General features: G+C 35.8%; 1 protein-coding gene and 2 long non-coding RNA genes across 4 annotated transcripts; 2 read left to right on the top strand and 1 right to left on the bottom strand.

Moving 5' to 3' along the window:
- The first annotated feature begins 1,776 nt into the window (after positions 1 to 1,776).
- On the top strand, positions 1,777 to 13,419 carry il4r.1 (interleukin 4 receptor, tandem duplicate 1). Of its 2 annotated transcripts, XM_088612396.1 has the most exons (10): positions 1,777 to 2,079; positions 2,583 to 2,697; positions 3,578 to 3,710; positions 3,989 to 4,158; positions 4,825 to 4,976; positions 5,488 to 5,641; positions 6,710 to 6,803; positions 9,147 to 9,225; positions 10,334 to 10,419; positions 10,786 to 13,419. In XM_088612396.1, the coding sequence occupies exons 2-10, from the start codon at positions 2,643 to 2,645 to the stop codon at positions 12,104 to 12,106; spliced, it is 2,244 nt and encodes a 747-aa protein (XP_088468522.1). In that variant the 5' UTR covers positions 1,777 to 2,079; positions 2,583 to 2,642; the 3' UTR covers positions 12,107 to 13,419. The 2 variants fall into 2 exon arrangements, with proteins under 2 accessions (XP_088468522.1, XP_088468523.1); XM_088612397.1 differs by lacking the exons at positions 1,777 to 2,079; positions 2,583 to 2,697; positions 3,578 to 3,710 and adding an exon at positions 3,736 to 3,884.
- LOC148645090 (uncharacterized) lies at positions 13,180 to 15,331 on the bottom strand. The gene is made up of 2 exons (XR_015928286.1): positions 15,127 to 15,331; positions 13,180 to 13,495 (listed from the first exon to the last, which is right to left on the bottom strand). It is a non-coding gene; the product is annotated as an uncharacterized LOC148645090 (long non-coding RNA).
- Positions 15,332 to 19,229: 3,898 nt separating this feature from the next.
- Positions 19,230 to 25,074, top strand: LOC148645089 (uncharacterized). Its single transcript, XR_015928287.1, has 3 exons — positions 19,230 to 20,078; positions 21,266 to 21,340; positions 23,617 to 25,074. It is a non-coding gene; the product is annotated as an uncharacterized LOC148645089 (long non-coding RNA).
- Positions 25,075 to 25,499: the final 425 nt, after the last annotated feature.

Raw genomic sequence — 25,499 nt, 5'->3', positions numbered from 1 at the left:
TGCAATAAAACACATTTCAGACATCACAAGAGAAAACTATGGAGAAGTGCTTTTTAAAACTGAAAACAGGAAACATTCCTTAACAAAACAGGTGGTAGGGGCCTGGAACAAGCTAAATGAAGCTTTCATTTAAAAAAAGACTGGATAAGATTCTCCAATCAAATAGTAACTAGCAACCACAGGAGCTTAATAGCCTCCTCTTATTTATAAATGTTCTTATGTTCTTTTGTTGTTGGCTTCACCTTGGGCAAAACCTGTTTTTGGCTACTGAGTTTTATTATTATTATTATTATTATTATTATTATTATTATTATTATTATTGTTATTATTATTATTATTATTATATCACTCACTGTAGTTTGTATTATACGTTAAAACTTTTATTGACATTGTAAATATATGTTGAAATAAGGTTTAATCATACATAACCATCAGTTAACAAAAAATCAGTTAATAAGCAGTGAGTTTATAAATACTGTCTAGAACTCGGAAGTAGTGGCTCAATAATATATATGGAAATATAATGATAATAATAATAAAATAATAATTTTTAAATTCACCAAAATGTAACCAGATTCCTCTGAAAACTTTTTAGTGAAATTTATTCTTCAATTTTAACACAATGAACAACTGACAACCTTTTTGTGTATTAATTATATATTATATAATATATTATCTATATTGTGTTATTAATTTGATATTTATATTTTTATTATGAATAATTAATACGTTCATTGCAAACCATGGTCAGCACTGAATGAAGTGCTATATACCTTTATCCTAAAATGATAAAAAAAATATATCCTACCTTCTGATTTATAAAGATACAGTAGTAAGAGTTTTAAAGAAAGCCGAAGAGCTGTACTCTGAAACAGGTAGATACTGTATAAGTCGTGTCATCAGCCTTTATTTTTCAATCTGACCCGTTCTCTATCATCATAACTCCGTCACATTTTTCAGTGATAATGTGCAAAATTACTGTACTAAGACATTAATGTTTAACGCCTTAGTACAGTACCCACCTGAACTATTAATATTTAACGCTGCGCAGTTTTTTTTATATACTGTTATCAATCTCTGACGGCACCAGGTGCACACTAAAACTTAAAATACATTGATGATTGCTGGTGCTTTTATCTTATTCAATTTCTGTTTAACAAAGTCCTAATGAAATTAAGTTTGCTACCGGTACAATAACGTCTTTCACAGGTCGATGTCGGTCAAAAATATAATCTGAAATTATGCAAATATCTATTTGGTATCTATGGTTATTTGTAGATTGTTTGATCTGGCCACCTGCTTCATATAGCGTAGAAGTGAATATATACTGTACAGTGAGGTCGTAAAGCAAGATGTATTTGCTATTCAAATTTACGACAAATACAGTATATCAGCTGTGTGTGAATAAAGACATTGTCAAAAGAAATAACGCACAAAATTAACAGTACAATGTATTTTGTAATTCGAAATTATTCATTTATCGAAAACAAACCTAAAAACAAGTCAAATGGTATGAGAAGCACTCTGGTTTTGTGTAAGAACACAACAGCAATTCAACCTAAGATCACATTTAAACGATTGCATTGTTCAAAGAAAAAGAGAGTGATGGAATTAGGTTTGGTTTACTTTCTAGTTAAGAATACTATTGCCCTAAAAAGATCTGCGTTTAGTTGTAAATGCAAATTGTAAAAACCAAAACTTTGATCCGTAATCCCCACCTCCAGAATTCTCTCCCGTTGAGTTTCATACTGAAGCGGATATACTGGAGATCGTCCACTGGTTCCTGGCATTTGGGTGGACCGTAAATGCGTCTTTTTGTGTACTGATTAAGCCAGTTCCTCTTTAGTCACACAGTATATTCTTTGGTGGCGCTCTCAAAGAGTGAAGGACGTGAAAACCTAAGAAACAGCTGTAATTTTGTAGGAGACGGCTTTGGAGAATTTGACCAATGCTAACTCAGTTATGAACATTATTTGTGGAAATGCTTATTCATATTCTTAATGTTTTAAGATGTGCCTATTTTCAGAAGATTGCGACTTGAGAAGTTTTACTTTATAATAATCGGAAGATTTTAACAAGGTAATGGTCTATTTAAGAGCTCTGGCAATATTACCTTTCAAGTTTAAACCGTACTTTTCTGTTTATGACACATCGACGGAGACTGGTCTGTGAAGTACAAGGAAATATTCCAAGAAAAAATGCTTTCGAAACTATGTGCGTAGTATGGAGTCAGTAATTACATTTGTGTTAAAAAATTTAAAGAAACAAAATAATATTTTTGTTCTATTCATATTTTCTTTAATATATATACAGTATAAAGGTTACACAGAGAGAGAATGTTTAATCATATTAGACAACTATCGAACAATTTTAGACACGTCATATTTAGTTTCGTAATTTCCAAGACTCAGAGGTTCCCACAGAACTGCACTCGTTTAAACTGAATATTCGGTTAAGCAACATCGAAAATAAATACATAAAACTGTAGCTCAAAATGAAGACGTGTTTATACAGTAGGGGTACATATTATTGGTGGTTCGTTAAATAATTATCCATTTTAACTTGTTTTTTTTATTTTGTAGACTTCGGGAAATAACATTTGTGCGGCTTTCCCTTGTGAAATTGTAACCTACTCTGCAAACATGAATTATATGGTTTTAGCGATTTTGATTCAGCTCACATACAGCCTGGTTCATGGTAAGAGGATTTATTTTTTAAATATAGCGTGATGTAAAAAATTCAATGTGGTAATAGTTTGCTTCATTACCTCTTGTATTTCTTCTAAACTTCGGGAGATTGAGCCTGTTTTGTATGTGTTACGGTTTCAGTTGGTTAATACTTATGTGGTTAACACTACAACAATGAATCAACAAAGACAATCATCCGTGGACAATTGTACACGGACATGTTGGGTTTCCCCAGAATAATGCATGATTCTGCATGCATTTTATCTGAGGTGTGGTACATGTTTACTGTACTGCATAGGGTTGTTTTAACCTACAGTATATTAGGATGAGTGTTTGATATGGTAATTTTCTAAAATCTTTATGTCTCCAGAAGCAAGTCAACTTTCATTCTATTGAATTACTGTATAATGCTAGTAAACACATTTCCTAGAAGAGTGCCAAATCTGTACTTATTAACCAGCAGATGGGCTAACCATGTTTATGTACACATTCGTTTTTGTCTGTGTAAGGTGTTGTTGTTTTCAATTACTTTGAAATTTGAAAGAAGTGGGGGTACTGTACAGTATAAACTGTGTGACTGAAGCCATTTTTTTAAAATTATGTGTTCACTTAAGAATTCAGAACAAAAATGTAGTGTCCCTATATTTCTATGTTTGGTTTGATTTAAATGAAACCATTTAATCGTTTGACTAAAATGTGTTATCAAGGATTTACACAGCTGAAAGAAACAATTTAATGTATTTGACTGATTTGCCTGTAGCACAAGATAAGTGATTGTACTAATTTATATGCATCTCTTCATTCATGTGTTGTATTTAACTCCTTAATCTATGATTTACAGAAGACATTTGTTGAATCTGTGTCTCATATTTTGTTGTCTGTCCTTTTAGCTGAACTGGATACAGAGAGCCTGAAGTGTCACAATGACTATGAGACAACTATGATTTGTGAGATCGACGCAGAAGGGCCTGAGGACTGTAACAATAGTTCTGCTTTAGTTTTTTCAGGAACTAATTCTGAAAAGTAAATGAATGTTGTTTTTTAAAGAACTCTTTTTGTGTCCTTTACTGTTAATAAGTAAAGGCATAGAGTATATAAATAAAACATATAATAACACCAATCCATCCTGTGTTTTTACCTCTGTTTTCTTTTTTAATGATTAGTAAAGAACAAAGTACATGTATAACTTAATTTTAGGTAATTTTAATTAACTTATTCTAATAAAAGCTCTTAAGTGATATGTGATATGATACATGATATTTCTTTAATTCAATGAATAATGTTTAAACTTCTGTTTTCAGAAACTATACATGCACTCTGGTGTATAAAAGTGCAGACTTCAGCTCCTTAAAAACACATTGTTGGTGCAAAACTCAGATGCCACGATTTGTTTATAATGACAATTATACGGTATACCTATTGACTGGGAAAATAAGTTCACACTTGAAGAATATAATTCCCTGCAACAACAGTAAGTATGAACACAGCCTGAATGGAATTAATGTATTCTTGTAGTTTAAAATATTATTTAAAAATTGCTAGTAGTATACATTTGTGAAATAAAAACATATGTTTCTCTTTAGTGTGTAAATGTCTGGTATCTTTGGCTATATGAAAGTATCATTTAAATGACAACAAAATAATTAGTATAATAAAATATTTCTTTAATTGTATTAACTTACAGCTTAGTTTCACAGATAAAATGTCTTTATCTGCATAGTGTCAGCAGAAACTGAATGACTTCTCATAGTTCTAAACGAATACATTTTGCACCTGTTATGACAAGTCTTATCACTATAATTTTTAATTCACAATGACAAAAGACATGATAAAGAGCACCTAAAATACCAGTGTAGATTCCAACAAAAACAATGTGTATACACACTTTAATGAGATAATTAATGGAAGTTGTGTGTAGTATCAAAAGACACAAACTCACTTTACTGATTTATAAGTGTTTATTGTTTTGCTATATAACAGAGTGCATATGGGCATTTAAAAAAATACACTTTACAGTATGATTTTCAATTGAGGAAGTTCATGATAGAAATACAATATCAGTAAAGCAGAGGTATGTTTATTGATCTCCAGACCTTAAATATCAACTAAATTAAGACCTGCTTTCTGTTCACTGTAGTCAAACCAAGAGCTCCCCATATACTGAATGTGAAACATGGAGAGAATGGAAATTTCCGAGTCACCTGGGAAAAGAATTACTCTAATGAAAGCTTCTTATATGATAGCCTGAATTTTCAGCTGAGCTACGGGATAAAAGAGAAGGGAGATGAAGTAAGTGAGTGCTAAATTATTTTAAAAAACAAGTACTATAGCTTTATTGGACAAAGATAGCATTGTTTTTAGTAGAGGTGCACCAGGTCTATTAAAGGCAAATAATACTTAATAATTAGGGAATAACAGTAATCAGTACCTAACACGGTGCATGTGAAGTGGCTGCTACTACCTCAGTTTTTGGGTTTGAGTGCAGGTTTGTGGAGTTTGCACATTCATCCTTTGTGCAGATTTTTAAGGTGTTCTGGTTCATTCCCTTACATGTGTGTTTTGTGATCTCACTCAGGAAGCAGATCTGTGTTATTCCAATATACTGTAGGCCTGGTCTGTCAATCACTTGGTGGAATTTAGCAGCTTTTTGACAATGGATATTAACACCTAACAAAGTTGTATATGATGTCTGTTAATGATTCTTGTACTTATTAATCAAAATACATTATAAAAACATTCATAGTGTGTGGATACTCATAGTAAATAAGATCAAACAATTATGATTCTTCTTCCAAAACAGGTTGCAACAGTATTAAATGTCAGCGATTTCTTCTATGAGATTTTAAAGAGCAGCCTAAACCCTGGGCGTGATTATGTTGTGAAAGTGAGGTCATACTCAAGCAACTACCAAACACAGTTCAGTGACTGGAGTCAGGAGCTGGAGTGGCACAACTGTGAGTCATATATATAAACTGCATGAAATAAACCTGTCTGAGAGTCTGCCATTGTAAGCCTGTGTGGTGAAACCAGTTCCTGATTCTTATCTATACAGTTAGCGTAGTTAAGAACAGTTTTAGAAGGAAAGCCAGAGTATTCTAGCTCTTGAGTACTGGAGTTGTTCCATTTCTTTATTTCAGTATATTTAAAAGTCTAAAAGTTTAAAAGTTTAGATTTCAGAGACTTTTTCAACCTGTATTAGAAGGTCTTGCTTCTTACGCCTTTACTTATTACTCTTAAAGTAATGCCCCGTACTTCTCCTGAGTTGTCTGAGCTTCAGGACTTACCTCATTATGTCCAAATTATAATAGAATCCATTGTGTGTCTGGGCAGGGGCAACATTGACATTGACCTGTATTTGGACTAAACATTAAACTCTCTGCTTACATCTGGTTTTTCCTGTTTACAACTGTTTTTTGTGCAATGTATTTTTATATTTAGAATGTGCAATACAACTTTTTGTGTACTGTTCCGTACTGTTTTTTGTATATTCTGTACTGTGAGCAACTTTTTTTAAGTGCACTTCTTACTGACTGTACTGATGCTATTGTATGTATTGTATTGTTGTATTATTTCATTACATTGTGCTGTGTTGACTGTGCTAAGCTGCTGTTGCACTGCAATTTCCCTCATGGGATCAATAAAGTATCTATCCATCTAGAATAGAACAAGTATTTGTAGGAGTTTTCTGTATTTTTAAACTTGCTCCTGTCACACCTCTGTAAAACACATATACTATATAACTGTAAATGTATGAGATAAATCTAGACTAAAATGCTTATTAACTATAAAAAATAAATTATTCTAGCTATATGTAAAGTAACCTGCCAGTATATAGATTTGTCTCAGAAACTAGAAACTGACACACATAGTTCTAGAAGTTTTATTTTTCTAGAAACATTCTACCAACAGGTAATTTTCAAAGCTGCATACTTAAACATTTGGTAGAAATATTACACAGTAAATTAGAAACCACTTTTCTGATTTCTCTGTTAACTGTTATATAACTTTATTATGTTGTCCAGCTATGACTGTTCCTGACATACTGAAGGTGGGAATCCCAGTTCTTTGTGTATTGCTTATTATCACCATTGTTTCTTCTTATCGATTCTACACTAGGTAAGTTTGATTTAAGTATCCCCTCATTTAAATAGTGCTTCATAATATTAAGAAAACTGTTGGAAAACTAGAAACTTCTTCCCCTAATTAAATTCTAGAAAATAAAGATCGATGCTACAGTGGGTATAGAAAGTCACCACTCCTTTTCAAAATGTTCACCTTTTGTTCCCCTAAAGCCCAAAAGAAGACTTTTTCCGGTTTTATTTACAAATTGTACCTTGCAGGATCCAAGTGAAAAAAGAAAGCAACATTTCTGAAAAAATAACAATAAAAAAGTAGAATAACTGGGTTGGATAAGAGAACACCTTTTGCTTGAATTACAGCCTTGAGTCTGTTTGGATACATCTCTACCAACTTTGCACACCTAGAGGGAGGGATATTTGCCCATTCCTCCTTACAGAATTGTTCAAGCTCAGTCAAACTAAGCGCCTTGGCAACCTTGTTGTGAAAGGTGCTATATAAAAATACATTGAATTGAATTGAAACTGCATGGTGAAAGTTGTGGGACTGCCCTCTTAAACTCATTTCAAAGATCTTCAATTGAATTTAGGTCGGCACTCTGACTAGGCTACTCAAGGACACTCACGTTCCTGTCCTTCAGCCACTGTATGGTTGCTTTGGGGCATTATTATTTTGAAAGGGGAACCATCTTCCCATTTTCAACTTCCTGGCTGAGGGCTGCAGGTTTTCTTTAACAATTTCCCTGTATTTTGCACCATACCGTACATCTTCGCTTCCATCCTGACAAGTGCCCCAGTCCTAGCTAAAGAGAAACACCCCCACAACATGATAATGCCACCACCGTGCTGTACTGTAGGAATGGAGTTCTTTGGATGGTAAGATGTGTTGGGCTTTCTCCAGACGTACCGTTTTGCATTCCCGGCAAAAACATTTTGGTCTCATCTAACCACAGCACCTTTTGCCACTTGGCCACAGAATCTTTAAGGTGCTTTTTAGCTAAACATAAATGAGACTTGATATGGCTCTTTTCTTGCCACTCTCTCATACAGGCCAGATTTGTGAAGTGCTTGTGATAGTTGTCACATGCACACAATGGCCAGTCTTTACCATAAAGGCCTGTAGCTCATTCAAAGTCGATATCGGCCTCTTGGTAGTCTCTCTGATCAGTCTCCTTCTTGCTCAGTCATCCAGTTTGGAGGGATGGCCTGATCTAGGCAAGGTCTGGGTGGTGCCATACACCTTCCACTTCTTAATGATGTCTTCACTGTGCTCCATGGGATACTTAAAGCCTTTGAAATCTTTTTATACCCATCTCAAAGTTCTTTTGAAAGCACCTTTCTGCCCATAGTGGGTTATTTGCTTTGAAATACACTTCCAAGCAGTGGAATCCTTTAGAAACAGCTGCTTTTATTCTGAACTAATCAAAATCACTCCAGTTGATCACAGGTGGGAACCAATTAGTTTGCTGTGTGATCTGTAAGGTGATTGGTTATACCTGAGCAAGTGTACAAATGCAATTGTAATATCAATTAATTTTTAGAATGTTTTAGAATTTTATTTTCACTTGTCTAGTGTAGGTTACTGTGTGTAAATAAAAATGGAAGAAGCCTAATTTAATTTTTTATTTTCAGAGTGTCATACAACAAAAGGTGAAATTGTGAAAGGGGGTGGTGACTTTCTATACCCACTGTTTAAATAATTAACTTTATTTAACATAGCGCCTTTAAAAGTGGGTTCACAAAGCGCTTTAAAGAAGAAACACTAATTAGAGGAGATAGCAGAATTGCACATGTTTGGAATTCTTGTTTGGGGTTTGGAATACAGTAGGAAAGCAAAGGGGCATACACAGAATCAGTTAAATGGCCTGTGACCTATAGAGTGTAGACGGGCTTGGTGGACAGACAGGAGATCAGAATTAGTTGAACGAAGGTTGCATGGTTGGCAACAGGATGATAGTAACTTAGACAGGAACTGAAGTGCCAAGCCATTGCAGAGCCTTATAGATGGGCATGAGAAGTTGACACAAAACATGATAGGAAGCCAGTACACGATAGGAAGGACTCCAGGATGATAGGAAGGACTCCAGGATAAGAGTAATGTGATTACTTGCAATGGACCTGGTCTGGATTCTGGCTGCCGAATTCTGAACATATTGAAGTTTATTCAGAGTGGATTTAGGTACCCCAGTGAGTAGGGCATTATAGTAATCAGTTTGAGAGAAATCAAAAGTGTTGTACAGCTTTTCAGCAACAGTTAGTGACAACATAGGAAGTACTCTGGTAATATTTCTGAGGTGGAAAAATGATGTTTTTACAATATAATATTGTATTATTATAATCCTTGTCTTATTGTCATCGTAATATTTTTTCCTTTTGTTCCCAGACTGAAAAAGTCATGGTGGGATAAAATCCCCAACCCTGGTAACAGTCGCATAAACCATGTGTACTCTGCAAATACGAAGGTACAGTAATTAAATCATCATTCATGTGAAGTATACTTTCCAAAAGAATGTGTCCAGAATGTCATGATAAAAATTCTGGGGTGGTGGGGCCTTTCCTAACTCGGAAAAGAGTAGTTGGACAGCAGTTAAGCTGTTAAGTGTAATAAAATCATAAACCTGGAGTGCGAAGTACTGAAGGAAACAAATACTTAAGCATACAAGTATATAGTTTTAAGTCTACGCTGCTAATCACAAATCTCAGTCACAAAATCACAAATTGTGAAATGACCAGAGTCAGAGCACCGGCCTGTGTAGCTGGTGCAGATGTAAATAGTATAGTAAAGCCTGTGGCTTTCCCTGTGGCTGTGGCTTTCCTATTCCTTAAAAATGTACAGACCATGACTATATGATATACAGCAAGCAAATCCTGGATGGGGATGTGAAAGGTGGTGCACCAATGCTTTAAAATTCTGTGAAAGAAAACTCATATTCAAGGAAAACCTGTCTGACAGGTTTCTCACAGCAGATTTCTAAAATAAGGCATTGTGTTTGTCATAGTTAAATTAATAGAGTTTTGTTTAATTCTTCATTTTAAATTTCACTCTGGCAAAGTTAATTCAGCATTGTTGAACATGCAACAGTATAAAAGCATTTTAACATCTATGTTCTGTCATCAAGGCTTTGGAATTCTCAGTTTAAGAACAAAACCTGAATTAAATCAAAATGTTGTCCCACCTGTTGATTGCAAATTAAGCACTAAATTTACAGACATCTTAGCTTGTTTCCACTAGGTTGAAGCAAAAGGCTATCAATATTTCTGTTTAACATTAACACATTTGTTTTGGTAAGCTATCAGCTCCTACTCCTTTAGTACAATGTCCATATAGGCAGTCATTAAAAAAAGTGTGATATACGTGGGTGCTAGTAAAACATTAAATTGGTCTTTATTAGCAAAGATAATTATGATAATTATTATTCATCACATGTGTTACCATTAGCATAGACAGATGTGTTTAAGTCTGATGTTACTGAGAACATCCTAGCTATACTCTGTATCAGTTTGCTACTGTTTTTAGAATTTGTATCTTTTTAAAATGTAGTATCATTTATTTTTGTTTTACATTTTCAGTTGGTGCTTTCCCCACTTTATTGCAAACCTATCATCAACAATTTAACACTGGACATGCAGACATCTGGAATAATTGAAAAGCTATGGTGAGCAATTTAAAATAAAGATTATACATTCAAAGAGGACTAGGTCGTGTTTTTCTGGATTATTGATCACCATATCATATACCTACATCAAGCAACTAAACCCTTCTGTTTTGTATTATATGTAAGAACTATAAAGTCACTTCTCACAGTTCATTTTTTATAATTACCAGGTTTTTACAGTTTTGCTAGTAGAGCTTTCTTGCATATTTTAACTTATAGCTGCCTTATATAAATTACACGGAATAATATTGTAAAGGAATGAAATGTAAAAGATTTCTATTTGCAGTCTGATATGTGACATGTGTTGGTATTCTTTGCATGTATTCTTATATAGACTAAACCAATTATAATATATTTCCTGCACAGGCCACCATCACTTGATGGAGATGCTACATTGGAAAAATTTAACTCTGTTATCAGCAAGACTGTTGAAGAAGACCAAAAAGTGGTTGTGACAGAATCTCCTTATCATGGCTGCTCCAGTTCGTATGAGGCTGACTACCCTGATACAATCACCACCTATTCACTGACTACAGAGAGGGACACAGCTAACTCAGAGATCATCACACAAACTCAGAATGCACTGCGTGCACTGTTTTGCCAGCATGATATATTTCACGGCCACCACCCTAAAGCCTTCATACCCACAAGTGTGCTACACAATAGCATGGATGTATGCAATGCATATAGTGGCAGTGACAACTGTGCATTAATGAAGAATAAGAATCTTGGATGTGGAGAGCTTAATGTTCTGCCTTTTACTACTGATGGCCAAGCTCATCATTTCCGAAGCTCTGTGAGCTCAACAGGTTCTTCTGAATCAGGGTACAAAAGCATTCCGTACTCTTGGGTATCTCTTAAGGAGTATCCTGTTTTCAAAATGGAAAGTTCAAAAGAATTAGTTTTGAGTGAAAGACCACCAATGACTGCTCAGCCAGAGGTGTGGTGTGATCCTAGCTATCAAGGTCTCTGTCTAAACACATGCCTTAATAATAATGAGAAATGTCTTCTCTCCTCCATGAACACAGACTCTCTGAAAGGTCCTTTCTTACCAACACCTGTGCAAACCATCTCAGAGTATCAGTCCTATGATGGCAATGGAACCCTATTAACCAATGGAACAACAGTTTTTCTCTCCTCCAGATCTCTGCTTTGTGGAGCTGGTAATTTGCTGTCATCTCCAGGAGCTCTTCAATTAGCAGATGGGTATCAGAGCTTAAATGACACTAGAACCAAAAGGAACTCAGACGTAACTAATTTCAGTCTGGCAACTACAGAACAGACCCCTACAGACATTGATTGGCAACTTGAAACAAAGCTTATCTGCAATGTCAACCCTGCCTATGCAGATCTGAAAATCTCTGCATGTAGTACATCATCTTGTGTAGAAGGCTACCAACCTTTTCAAACCATGGTTGAAAAGATAGCTATTGATAAGCCACCTGTTCAACATTTAAAGCACGTTGTATCATCAAAGAGTTTGCAGGATTTACAGTTAAGCTGTTTCTCAGGCTTGAATCTCACAGAGATCCCAAAAGATGGACCCACCATATGTGTTTCAGATTACCATGGTCTGCAAAACCCACACACCAGAATTAATCCAGATAAAGACTCTCATCCTGGCTCTGTTATAGCTATTCCAGAGATGACAATAATGCCTATAGATTCTACTTATAAAAAACTGTAAACATTTCCAAATAAAACAGATAACAAGTAATACATATGAATGCTGTAGATCCTATTAAGATGCATGTTTTATTAGAATGGTATCAAGTGACATATCGAGAAGGAAAAACTGGGGGCTCCCTGCATTCATAGGCTAACCTCTACAAACACCAGCTGACTTTGACCAGGATGCCACATGAGTGGCATAGCAGTGCTGTGGGAATGGCTGAGATTAGTCAGCAGAGTCATTTTTATCTCCCAGTGACAACAGTGACTTCCCACCTCCACTTCCTGGTGACTGCACGCATGCAGTGACATTGCTCTGGGATGCACCACTCAGGCATCCTGCATTAAAGCCTCCAGTACATCACGGACCTTGTAGTGTGTAGAAAGATAAATGACTTGATAATTAACTTTCTCTTCCTCCTCTCTGGAAGCTGAGACACAAAGACACAATTGGTAATTCCAGATTGGGTGGGTTTAGAAAAAAATATTTTAAGATTCTACATCTCAGAAAGAAGATAAAGAAAGACTAAAGAAACATACCTTAATTAAAAATGTAAAAATAATACTGAGTTATATTAAAAAAGAGAGATGACTCTTTCTCCCTTCTGCAAGATGAGACACAAAGACACAAATGGTAGAGTGGCAGACGTTGGCAGGTGGGATCCTCTTTCAAGGTTATCTTTCTTTATGTGGTTGGGAACTACCCCTACACCGGAATTTCAGACAGAGAAAATGTGCTCACTCCTTGTTTGCTAATTTTAACTTAAATCATAGTTTACAAGGCAGAAGGCCTTGTAAACTATGATTAAGGCAATATTGTAAAAGACTTGCCCATAACTATGAAAAAATGTATATTTTTAATTGCAAGAAAGATGTAATGTTAATCTCTATTTTCTATACTGTAAATAAATTCATTTTTTTGTTTGCTTACTTGCCAGTGGAAAAAAATGTTTAGAAGTCTGCAGCCTTTTTATATTTTTTTTCCTCTGTGTATGTTAAGTGAAGTCTAATACAAAAAAATAAGGATACACAGTTTATGTGGTCATGTCTTTATGAATCATTGTAAAAAATTTACAAAAAAATAATGTCTTTATGAATCATTGTACTTTTATTTGAAACAAAAGATCCTGATAAAGTATGATTTCAAAAGACTCCTAAAAGATCATGATTTTGTTCAACGCCAAGCAAGCGAGCTTTTAAAAGAGTTGCTACAAATATGCTTGGTGGACTGTTCCGTACACTATTTTTCACTTAACCATTTGTTTTTAATTAGCTTGGAAGTGCTGTGTTTGCTGTCAGCTTTAGATATAAACTGTTGGTTTCATTGTGTTTCATTGTCTGTTTTTGAAGATTTTGCATTTACCACCAAAATTGCATTTTTTGTAATTTGTTTTATATACAGTGCCTTGCGAAAGTATTCGGCCCCCTTGAACTTTTCAACCTTTTGCCACATTTCAGGCTTCAAACATAAAGATATAAATTTTTTATTTTATGTGAAGAATCACCAACAAGTGGGACACAATTGTGAAGTGGAACGAAATCTATTGGATTTTTGAAACTTTTTTAACTAATAAAAAAATGAAATGTGGGGCGTGCAAAATTATTCGGCCCCTTTACTTTCAGTGCAGCAAACTCACTCCAGAAGTTCAGCGAGGATCTCTGAATGATCCAATGTTGTCCTAAATGACTGATGGTGATAAATAGAATCCACCTGTGTGTAATCAAGTCTCTGTATAAATGCACCTGCTCTGTGATAGTCTCAAGGTTCTGTTGAAAGCGCAGAGAGCATCATGAAGACCAAGGAACACACCAGGCAGGTCCGTAATACTGTTGTGGAGAAGTTTAAAGCCGGATTTGGATACAAAAAGATTTCCCAAGCTTCAAACATCCCAAGGAGCACTGTGCAAGCGATCATCTTGAAATGGAAGGAGTATCAGACCACTGCAAATCTACCAAGACCTGGCCGTCCCTCTAAACTTTCAGCTCAGACAAGGAGAAGACTGATCAGAGATGCAGCCAAGAGGCCCATGATCACTCTGGATGAACTGCAGAGAACTACAGCTGAGGTGGGAGAGTCTGTCCATAGGACAACAATCAGTCTTACACTGCACAAATCTGGCCTTTATGGAAGAGTGGCAAGAAGAAAGCCATTTCTCAAAGATATCCATAAAAAGTCTCGTCTAAAGTTTGCCACAAGCCACCTGGGAGACACCCCAAACATGTGGAAGAAGGTGCTCTGGTCAGATGAAACCAAAATCGAACTTTTTGGCCACAATGCAAAACGATATGTTTGGCGTAAAAGCAACACAGCTCATCACCCTCAACACACCATCCCCACTGTCAAACATGGTGGTGGCAGCATCATGGTTTGGGCCTGCTTTTCTTCAGCAGGGACAGGGAAGATGGTTAAAATTGAGGGGAAGATGGATGCAGCCAAATACAGGACCATTCTGGATGAAATCCTGTTGGAGTCTGCAAAAGACCTGAAACTGGGACGGAGATTTATCTTCCAACAAGACAATGATCCCAAACATACAGCAAAATCTACAAAGGAATGGTTCACAAATAAACGTATCCAGGTGTTTGAATGGCCAAGTCAAAGTCCAGACCTGAATCCAATCGAGAATCTGTGGAAAGAGCTGAAAACTGCTGTTCACAAACGCTCTCCATCCAACCTCACTGAGCTCGAGCTGTTTTGCAAGGAAGAATGGGCAAGAATTTCAGTCTCTCGATGTGCAAAACTGATAGAGACATACCCCAAGCGACTTGCAGCTGTAATCGCAGCAAAAGGTGGCTCTACAAAGTATTAACGCAAGGGGGCCGAATAATTTTGCACGCCCCACTTTTCATTTTTTTATTAGTTAAAAAAGTTTCAAAAATCCAATAGATTTCGTTCCACTTCACAATTGTGTCCCACTTGTTGGTGATTCTTCACATAAAATAAAAAATGTATATCTTTATGTTTGAAGCCTGAAATGTGGCAAAAGGTTGAAAAGTTCAAGGGGGCCGAATACTTTCGCAAGGCACTGTATGAACCATATCCAATTCATGTCAGTCACTTGTACTGTAATTGCAGTGGTTTGGGGTATTTCTTTAATGTAACTGTGGTCATTATACAATGGTTTGAAATGCACAGTTCAGTAAACATTTGCAGATTTCTCAGTCTGTTGCTGTATTTTTATTTCTGTAATGGTTTGTGGTAATATTATCATGATTCTGAGAATTTCTGCAGATGAACACAGCTAAACAACACAGAGAGAACACTGTCACAAAGTGTAACTTCTTGATTACAAAACAATTGTTTCTCTTTACCGAACCACATTTTGAATTCACAGTAAAAATATTTATTTTCCATGAGACAGGATGTTAACATTCTGTTAAGTGAAACATTACTAACACTGTGCTTCAGATTTATGGTTTATGACATTAGGCACAGTCTAACTTTTTTTATGACTTACTGTAGGAGTTAATTCTCAGCTGAGGGAAGAGTGAGCATAATTCCAAGAAACTGCAGTAGTTAATAAACATTAACTGACACACTCTTTCAGATTCCAGTAATCTGAAGCAAGGGGAGGGAACAACAGGACCAAACTTGGTCTTGGAATGCATGTTTGCTTAAGCAAATATAAACATTTTTAAAGCTGTAGGTCATGAATGTTGTAGAAAGACACAATAAAAAATAGAATGAGAACATATTTGAGGTTTGAATATACCAAAATAAGAGTATGTCTGGAATATTTAAAAACAAAATGCAAAAAAAAGGTTAGAAACAAGAAAAAACAATTTTAACTCGTTGGATTTCTAGTAGCTAAGTTATCAGAGAATTTCAGGAATTTCTGACATTAGGGTATTAGCTTCAACAACATGGCTGGGTAGCTTGTTTCATTATACTGTACATAACACTTCAAAGCCATACCATGACCATATTCATATCACAGATCTCTAATGGTTCTCTCACTTTTCCTTTCCTTATTCTATCTTGATTATTTGATAGAAATAGACTCCCTCTTTAGGTGCTTTGAGTAACAAAGCAGTTATTAGCCACGTCTATTGATTTTATCTGTTGATGACCCTGATAGGTTTTCCCAATCAACAGAAAATTTAAATAACCCAAGATAACCACTTTTTCCTTTAAACATATATTCCTGGATTCACTGTAGTAGACAGCAATACAGTATATTTGATATGAATGTAGTGTTATTTAATATACTCCCAACACTAAGCCTTTTTACTACTGACTCAATCACATGCTGTGCCAGCTATGTTCTGTTTTAAATTAGCTGAGTTTATGAACAAACTGCTCTTACACAAAATGTTAGAAAATAAAACTTTCACAAAACATTTTTTTGTGTTGTGCTACCAAACTGACAGGGCACAACAAAGGCTGAAAGAAAGTATAAGGAAATACAGTAAAGTTTCCATTTGATCATAATTGTGAAAGGAGACAGACGTGGGTGTTGAACTATTGACGCAACTTACTTGGAACTTGTCTGATAAATGTCATAGGAAGCTTTTTTTTTAAAGCAGTGTTGAGCATACTTCAAGATTTGAATGCTTACATCATTATAGGGTCTAAAAGTGGTCTCTTTTTTTATGAAAGATCAGAGGAAAAACAAGGAGCTCCTGTTATCACTTAATCTTCTCCACCTCATGTGGGTTACCATAATGTGATAATCTTATAATACGTTGTATTGTACAGTACCAGATGCATGTGTTTGTTCTTTGCAGTAGGGTGGAGTGATGTTGAATAAGAATTTACATACTGTTTTTGTGGCTGAAAGGGAGGTTTAGTGAGTTGAGTCACATGGATGTTTCTTTTTATTTCCTGTCTTCAATGTTTGTAAAGAGTGAATTTAAATACTAAAAATTTAACTTTATTATGCAATACAGTATATAATTAATAAACAGCAATATTAAAATCAGCAAACATCCTGATTAGTTTACAACTATATAGAAATCCATGTGATATGTGAGCCTTTGAAAAACTTTAGTCATAATAACCACCAGCATGGATCACAGGAGTTCCATGGATTCTGGAGATGTTCCCCTACTGTAGTGTAACTAATCTGCGTTGAGTCCTGTCATTTTTCATAACATCCATCCTGTTTATCCCATTTAAACTCCGTTGATAACTGATTAAGATATATATTTGGAGGACATTCTGTAGTCTCTTGTTGCCTGGATATTTTTAAGTAATCGTGTTACTGTACAATGAAACTATTATTTGTAAGTGGATAGTCACATGCAATAGTAGTTCAGGTGGGTAGCTGCGTCAGCATGCGTAGGCTGCAAAGGAACAAGTAATAGGTTTATTCCATGCACATCCATGGGAAACCAAACCGAAACCAAAATTATTCTTCAGCTAGGATCACACATTCTCCCTTCTCTTAACGACAGACTACTGTTCTTTTAAATTTTCTCAATTCATTGGAAGTTTTATTTCACACCTCTCTGCACCCATTCTGACTTCACACCTCTTGATTGGCCTCTCTTTTTGTCCCCTGCTCCCGCCTCTCACTCCTCCTCCCTCCCAACCTTTGTTCTCCTGCTACTTTACCTTTGCCTACTGCCCTGTCTCTCTCACACCTGAAGAAGGCTCCACGGCCGAAACGTTGTGTTCTCTTTCTTCTTTTTTTCAGCATGGAATAAACCTATTACTTGTTCCTTTGCAGTCACATGCAATGGTTTGTTCAGTACAGAAGCTCATTAGCGCCACAGAGAAAAAAAATATTCAGTTTTTGGAGATAATTATTGCATTTAAGATAGAAAATTATTGCGACACTTTATTACTGCATATTACTATATTACTATTATTGAGATAATGTAGCTAACACATACTGTATGTGAAAAAAGGACTACTTCATAACTGCGATTGTACTCTGTTGGCTACGGCAGCATCTAGTGTTACATTCTGCAGCTGTTTCCTGGATTCTGAGGGTTGCATTCCCTTAAGCGTTTGCCTAAGTACTTTCATTCTTTGTTGCCCATTTCATTATACTGTACACTGGTGATTAAGGGTAAAGCCCTTTTCAAAAACAACACAAAAAATAAGACATTTGTCTCTGCTTGACTCATCTGTCACAAGGTTTATTTTCACTCTCGGTACTTTGCCAAAAGGCTTGGGATTCCCATAGAACTATGAAAAATACAGTTGCAAATTCAATATTTTTCGTGAAAATCAACGTCTCATGTGAGTTATATAGGGTGTTCTAGAACTCATGTAGCCTGGTGCATTACACGCAAGATGCAGGTCTAAGCCATTCACTGTGGATTGGATTTGGGTGAAGGTATTCGACTGTACTTAATAGGATGCATGTCATTCCACTCATGTCGATATTCTAATTTTTCGATAAGCATAGGCCGAAAGCTTGTGTTTTCATGATTAAATACTGAAATAATGATTACAACAACCAACTGTAAACCAGTAGTAGGCGAACATCTTACTGTTAAATCTTCCTAATTGCTCAATGTTTAAAAATTAGGCAACAACCTGTCTACAAGTTACTTCTGTTGCACACACAAGGAAACACGTGTCTTTTCTGCTTTACACAAAAATTGTGAAAATGATGTGTTAAACCCAGGAATGCTCAATTATAACATTATACTAGACCCAAACATCCATTGTTAAGGAACATGTTCTACAGAACACAACTGAAAATTTAGATTTTAAAGTATAGAAAAATAAGCTTAAAAATAAAATGACAAGTGTATACTGTTGTTAGTAATTCTTCTACTTGCTTGCTTACGCTTTTTTTTTTGCTGCACTCAACCATTTGTTTTAAGAAACTTCTCATGATAGGTAGTTTTAACAAACTCTTATGTTTTAGTTAGTCTAGTAATAGTGAGACACTCCCTAGAGTAAGCTAGAATGTTAGAATTTGGCTGACCTGTTACACATTATAACGGTTTTAGTAAAAGTGAAGTTAAATTGCTTTTCCTGGTGTTATGTTCAACTGTGTTTAAGTTATATATAAAATAACCCAAAAAACACGACATGGCGTTAGAAGTGGTGCAGTTGAAGTAAATGTGTGGAGGAAATAATTGCTACACACTAATAAAAAAGAAATGTGAGCTAGTGGTGAATAGCTGTCTGTTATGCCTAATCCACTAGATGGCGGTGTCCCTTAGATCGCGGTGTCTTTTAGTTCCTGCCAGTTAATTTCAGCATTCTGCACATGGGCAGTAGGGACTAGGAAGCAGTGAGTTACAGTTAAAAAAAAAACTTTTACACCCTAAATGAGGTATGAAATCAAAAGTATTAACGAGTATAAAGGGGTATTTCATAGGATTATGACAAGATTAGCAAGATGGATATTAGATTTTAACGGAGTGGACTGAGGCCGTAGCCAGTTTCTAGACATCTACTCGGGCTAGGAATATCTGTTTACTCATTTGTAAGTAATGAGTTTCACACGTTCCTTGTATTTTATGTTCCTTTATTCTTTACAGAGACTTATGTTTAGTGGTGAAATGGGTATAGCACCATTTGTTAAGTGTATGCAATTGTAAGTATTATACTAATAATCCTTGTAAGTAATGTAGTTCTCAGTGAGGGTAGAGCTGAGAGGTGACCTGCGCAGCCTGTGAGCAGCCTATTTCTGCACGCGCTGCGTGGTGTGTTGTTTAAATTTAAACTGTAATGTAATTGTTTTTTTGTTCAGTGTAGATGCGATTTTATAACGGTTAGATGGAATGTTGAAACTGTAAAACTAAAATGTGTTTTTTTTATGTTTTCCCTCATGGTAGGAAGAACCACTACTGTATTTTGTGTAGGCAAAAATATCATTATATGTCATTTCTATTGTTTTTTTTTTATTATTTTCCAAACTAACAAAACAGATCAGACACCATACTTACCTGGAAATAAAGAACCCCAAAAATATATTTGTGTCCTGTGCTGGTTATTCTTTGTCAGGCTACAGAAAGAAAAAAAGAAAACGCCGGTGAAAATGGAGAAGTTACAGCCACCCACAGTCTCCAGTTCTCAGGTAATCTTGCTGAAAACTGGAAGCGATTTAAACAGCGATTCAAAGTATATTTATCTGCAATAGGTGCGGATGTAAAAAGCGATACAACGAAACCATCCATTTTATTACATATAATTGGAGAGGAAGCGCTGGAAATTTATAACAACTTTCAGTTCGAACCCGGAGAACATGTGAAGTTAGATATTGTCATACTGGATAAATTTGCAAGATGCTGCTTTCCAAAACGAAATGTGACTTATGAAAGACAGATTCTTCAGTTGTACGTGTACACAAACCAGGTGAAATGGTTGATCAATATCTTACTGAGTTACAAACACGGAGTAAAACATGAATTTGGAGAGTTAACAGAATCTCTAATAAAAGATAGGATTGTCTGCGGTATTCCAGATAACGCACTCAGGGAAAGATTGCTAAGAGAGCAAGATTTGGATTTGGAAAAAGCATTAAGTAGCGCGAACTAAAGCTGTACAATATGCAAGGCAGGGGAAACCAAAAAAAACCGCAAGTCAAAGAGAAAACTCCAATTACTGAGAAAAATAAAAAAATGGAAATAAAAAACAAGCGCATAGCACAAAGCATGCTTTTGGACGCTGTGGATCACAGCACACTCCTAGAGAATGTCCAGCATATGAAAGAATTTGTAAAGAAATGTGGAACGAACATCCAATTTGCACCCTGCTGTAAATTGCAAGGAAAACTAACCCAGGTGCATATTGTAGTAGAGGAACCTGAAGTTGAGTAATTTTATGTAGATACACTGACTGAAGTGAAAGAAAGAGTGCATTTTCCTGGTACAAGTGAACAATACAGTAATTTCATTGAAACTAGATACGAGAGCACAAGTGAATATCATGCCTGAAAATGAATTTAGAAATACCTTTAAAGTGGAAATACCTTTAAAAGGGCTAGTGTTCTGTACAAAAACAGAAAATACCTACTATAATTTGTAGTTGTGCCAAAAGATGTATAGGCAATTTTATGTTTGCATGTGAGAAAATGAACTTGATTGAGAGAGTGCTTACTATTAATATAGAGAGCAATGCAGAGTACAGTATGAATCACTGCTGCAAAAATATAGTATTCTATTTAAAGGACTCAGTTGTCTTCCCGGGGAGCAGAAGATAAGAATAGACAAAAATGTAACTCCTGTCATCTACCCCTGCTAAAAGGTTCCTTTCGCCCTAAAGGACAAACTGAAAGAGGAACTGGACAAAATGGAAAGCATGAATGTGATCAAGAAAGTTGAGGAACAAACTGAATAGGTGAGCTCTCTGGTTATTGTAGAAAAGAAGAATGGTAAATTAAGAAAATGTTTAGATTCCCAGAGACCTGAATCTAGCCGTTAAGAGGGAACATTTTAAACTGCTAACAAGGGAAGAAATTATGGCACGGTTTGCAATTGCAAAATATTTCAGTAAATTAAATGCATCTTCTGAATTTTGGCAACTAAAATTAGATTAACCTAGTTCCAAGTTGTGCACGTTAATAACCTTTTTGGCAGATATCGATTTCTAAGATTGCCTTTTGGAATAGCATCAGCCCCAGAGGTCTACAACAAAACAATACATATTATTTTTGAACATCTGGATGGAGTTGACACATCCATAGATGACATCATTGTGTGGGGATCTTCAAAAGAAGAGCATGATGAAAGGCTGAAAAAAGTTCTGGATGCTACAAGAGCAGCAAATTTGAAGAAAAAATGTATGATAGGAGTAAAGGAACTGACAGTCATAGTTTTTCTGAGCAGTGATGGAGTTCGTCTTGATAAAACAAAAGTATCTGCTATTGAAAATATACCAAGGCCACAGTGCAAGAAATATGTGCAGAGATTCATGGGTTTGGTTAATTTTCTTGCAAATTGTATTCCTAATCTATCAGAAATATTAGCACCTCTTAGACAACTGACTGAGAAAAATGTTGAATGGAGTTGGAACAGTGAGCAAGAGATGTTCCTGACCCAGTTGATCTACAATCCACATAAACCAATCAAGATTTCATCAGATGCCTCACAATATGGATTAGGAGCTGTACTATTACAAAAGCATGAAGAAACATGGCAGCCAGTAGCATATACATTGAAATCTCTTACTGGAGCAGAGATAAGATATGTGCAAATAGAAAAAGAGTTGTTGAGCATCACTTTCACTTGTGTAAGGTTTCGTCCGTTTGTATTGGGATAAGCTGTGATGGTTGAAACAGACCACAAACCATTGATAGTTTTGTTTAAAAAAACTCTCAATGACTGTCCACTATGTATTCAACACATGATGATTAAACTTCAGAGATACACCCTGGACGTACAGTATAGTAACATTCACTCCAGGCAGATGGATGTTTACGACGACACGCTGTCAAGGGCAGTAGATAAAAAATCTAGACATCAAGAGAAGATCTCAGAGGCAGTAGAACAATATGCCAGTAACAGCAATACCAGTGTCGGACAGCATAACACAGCTTATCCGGAAAGAAGACAAAGCAATGAAAAGGCTGAAAGAAGTAATCCTACAAGGATGGCCAGAAAACAAGCATGACTGCCACCCACAAGTGACTGAGTACTGGAGCTGTCGGGCAGAACTTACAGTTGTGGATGGAATCATATGCAAAGGTAGCAGAATTGTGATACCAATGTCATTAAGGAAGCAGATGCTACAGAAAATTCATGAAGGGCATTTGGGAAATGAAAAGTGTAAGAAAATTACACTTTAGCGAATTAACGAATTAGCTTTCTTACTTTTTTGGCATCTGGTGTAGAATCTTTATAAACCTTTTTTAACATTTATTCTGTGAACCTCAGACATTTCAAGATTTCAGACCAGATATCAATCACAAACTCTTGTATGAATTCTTTGTGTGCACGTTCCACAGCAATCTGCCTGATGTTGTCAGCCCAGGGTTACTTTTTACATGAATGATTTGCTAGTATTTCTGTGAGCTCAGAGATGTCCACGTTTGTGAAATCTAATATGCAGTTTGGACAATGTCTATTTCAGAAGGAAAAATTAACTTCAGGAAACAAACAAAATATGAGCTTCCTGAGACTGAATCTTTCCAAACAGCACTTGCTGCATGAAAGCTGGTGCAAGTCTAATTGGGAAATACCCATATTGCTTATAACACACTAAGAAAATTCTTGCTAAGGTTTCCCATTTTAACTTTCCAAAATAATGACACCGATGAAGCGATGAAGCGATGAAACTCCGTGAAGTTACCCCCGTTGCTGTTTGTAAGGGGGCCAACTTCACAGAGCTTGCAGATGAGATAGCTTGTGGGTTTTCCGAAGTGTGCATCTGCTATAAAACTCCTACTAGAACTCTGCAATGTGTCTTGTCTTGTGAGACTCCATGCTGATCGTTTGCCTCAGGATCCCATTGTACAATACATACAATACAATCAGTACAGTGAGAAGTGCACTAAGAAGATGTTATCTGTTCTACTGGATCCCTCCTTTCATCTATCAATGTGTGTGGACAGTCAGTTGTCCATGTCTCACAAGAAAGGTGCTCCTGATCAGGTGGGTCTCTTCCCTTTTCTGCAGGTTTGTCGCACCAAGTTACAAAATTACTGGATGCATCTTCTGAATCTGAAGATACTTCACATTGATTCTGCAGGTAACAAGGTAAAACCCCAACATTGGAAGTTTTGTTCATTGATATATTTGTGCAACACTTTCTCCCATTAAGGGGATTCTTTTGAAAATCAGTAACAAAAAATGAATTCATGTTCACATACACAAGCTGATTTTCCATGAGGTAAAAATATTTCCCTACCAGTCTTCAAAATATCTGTATTCTCTGGAAACAGACAATCTGTCGCAGATGGCGTTAGGAGCACCAGGTTGGACCCTATGCAGCGCTGAGACTCAAAGCGATTGAAACCAATTAACATCTAAATCCCAAAAGGCAAAAGTTGAAACAAGAGAACTAAGTCGGGTAGCCAAAAGAGTCAGGTCAAGTGAATCCAAATCCAACACGAAAAACGAGGCGCAGTCAAAGTAGGAGTAAACTTGGTCGGGTAGCCAAAAGTCAGGTCGAGAGTAGTAGCACGCACCAGAGAAAGCCAAGGGTAATTCTCAATAATGAGCGGGGACTGAGTGGAGTAAGAGGGTATAGATAGGGAAGGGCGTGAGGAGGAATGACAATTGATTAATTAGTTTGTGGATGTTGGCAGTGTGAGATGCTCGTAAATATGCGATACGAAGGAGCACGTAAAAACGTTTCTGAAATAACCACATGTAAGACTTTGATGCTTAAAATATTTAGGGAGAAATGGAATACCGGTGTGTATTTTTTTCTTTAAACTACCAATAAAAGCAATATACATTTTATATAATATGTATTTATTCCTTATTTAATATTGTTTATGGACATGGTGAATTGGAGATTCTCAAAACTTACTTTGTATGATTGGAAACGAATATGTGATCGGATCAACAAAATACTATGGTGTTACTTTTTGTAAATGAAAAAATAAAGTATTTTCGTTTACAAAGAATGTGGACCAGGTTAATACTTTCAGTTAACATCGTTTCCAAGGCCATTCATTATTAATACTATTAGTAATATCTTAGGTAATTTTGATTTTGATGCAAAAAATATTTCTGCATAATTAAAATATGTATGATAAAGGTGGTAGGTTGTGTACTTTTGTCCAACTGAGCAATCTTGCTTTCATAAAATATACAAAATTTTTAATTTATAATGATTAACATGCAGTAATACACAGTTTAAATTTAAAAGTCTAAGGAGCATACAACTTAAATTCTTAATTGAATAAAGATTGTCCCTCAGCAGTGATCGGGATTTTTGATGACAGCTCAAATGCTGTACGAGAGGTTAAGCTTCATTAGCTCCACCTGGCGGTTTCACAAGGTGATTCCGGATACTATTAACATAATCTAATTTGCATTCGGTAAAACGCTGTAGGACGCAACATACCCAGCTCGTTTTGAATGGCTGCATCTGTAGTTGTGTGTATTTCCGTACGTTAAAGCCTGGCTGATATGTTAGTCTCCATTCGCTCCTAGACTGAGCCATTTTGGGGACGTAACATGACCTTTTCCTGATTTTATTTCAGAATTTTTAAAAAATCAGCCTTATCTCAAGGTGTTACACCTTGACTATTATTATAAAAACAGCATGAAATACTTTGAAAACAATTTTACGTGTAATAGAGTTGTTCACGTTTTAAAATAAATAAAATATTTTATGGAGATAAAATGTCTGTGTGAGTACGAGACCATTTTTAATGGTGCAAGCATTTAAAATAACCACTATTAATGTAGAGGAGCTTTTCAACTGAAGCACAACGAGTATTCTTTAAATGTATTTGACCCATGACAGGCAACTAGTGGAAGATATTACATCATTGCTGTGGCTCTAGATATGAATTAAAAAGGTGTGAGCCTGGCCAGTACCTGGA

Source organism: Lepisosteus platostomus, chromosome 19 (assembly GCF_059453375.1).
Source record: "Lepisosteus platostomus isolate fLepPlt1 chromosome 19, fLepPlt1.hap1, whole genome shotgun sequence".
In the NCBI taxonomy this organism is placed as follows: Eukaryota; Metazoa; Chordata; class Actinopteri; order Semionotiformes; family Lepisosteidae; genus Lepisosteus; species Lepisosteus platostomus.
The sequence above is the reverse complement of the archived record's forward strand: the minus strand, read 5'-3'. Positions and strand labels throughout refer to the sequence as shown.

What these genes read in the sequence shown, in the direction of transcription:
- il4r.1 (XM_088612396.1), top strand. Translation starts at nt 2,643, where the DNA reads ATGAATTATATGGTTTTAGCGATTTTGATTCAGCTCACATACAGCCTG. An exon ending in GGAGCTGGAGTGGCACAACT is followed by an intron (nt 5,642 to 6,709) that starts GTGAGTCATATA and finishes TATGTTGTCCAG; the next exon opens with CTATGACTGTTCCTGACATA. An exon ending in TCTTATCGATTCTACACTAG is followed by an intron (nt 6,804 to 9,146) that starts GTAAGTTTGATT and finishes TTTTGTTCCCAG; the next exon opens with ACTGAAAAAGTCATGGTGGG.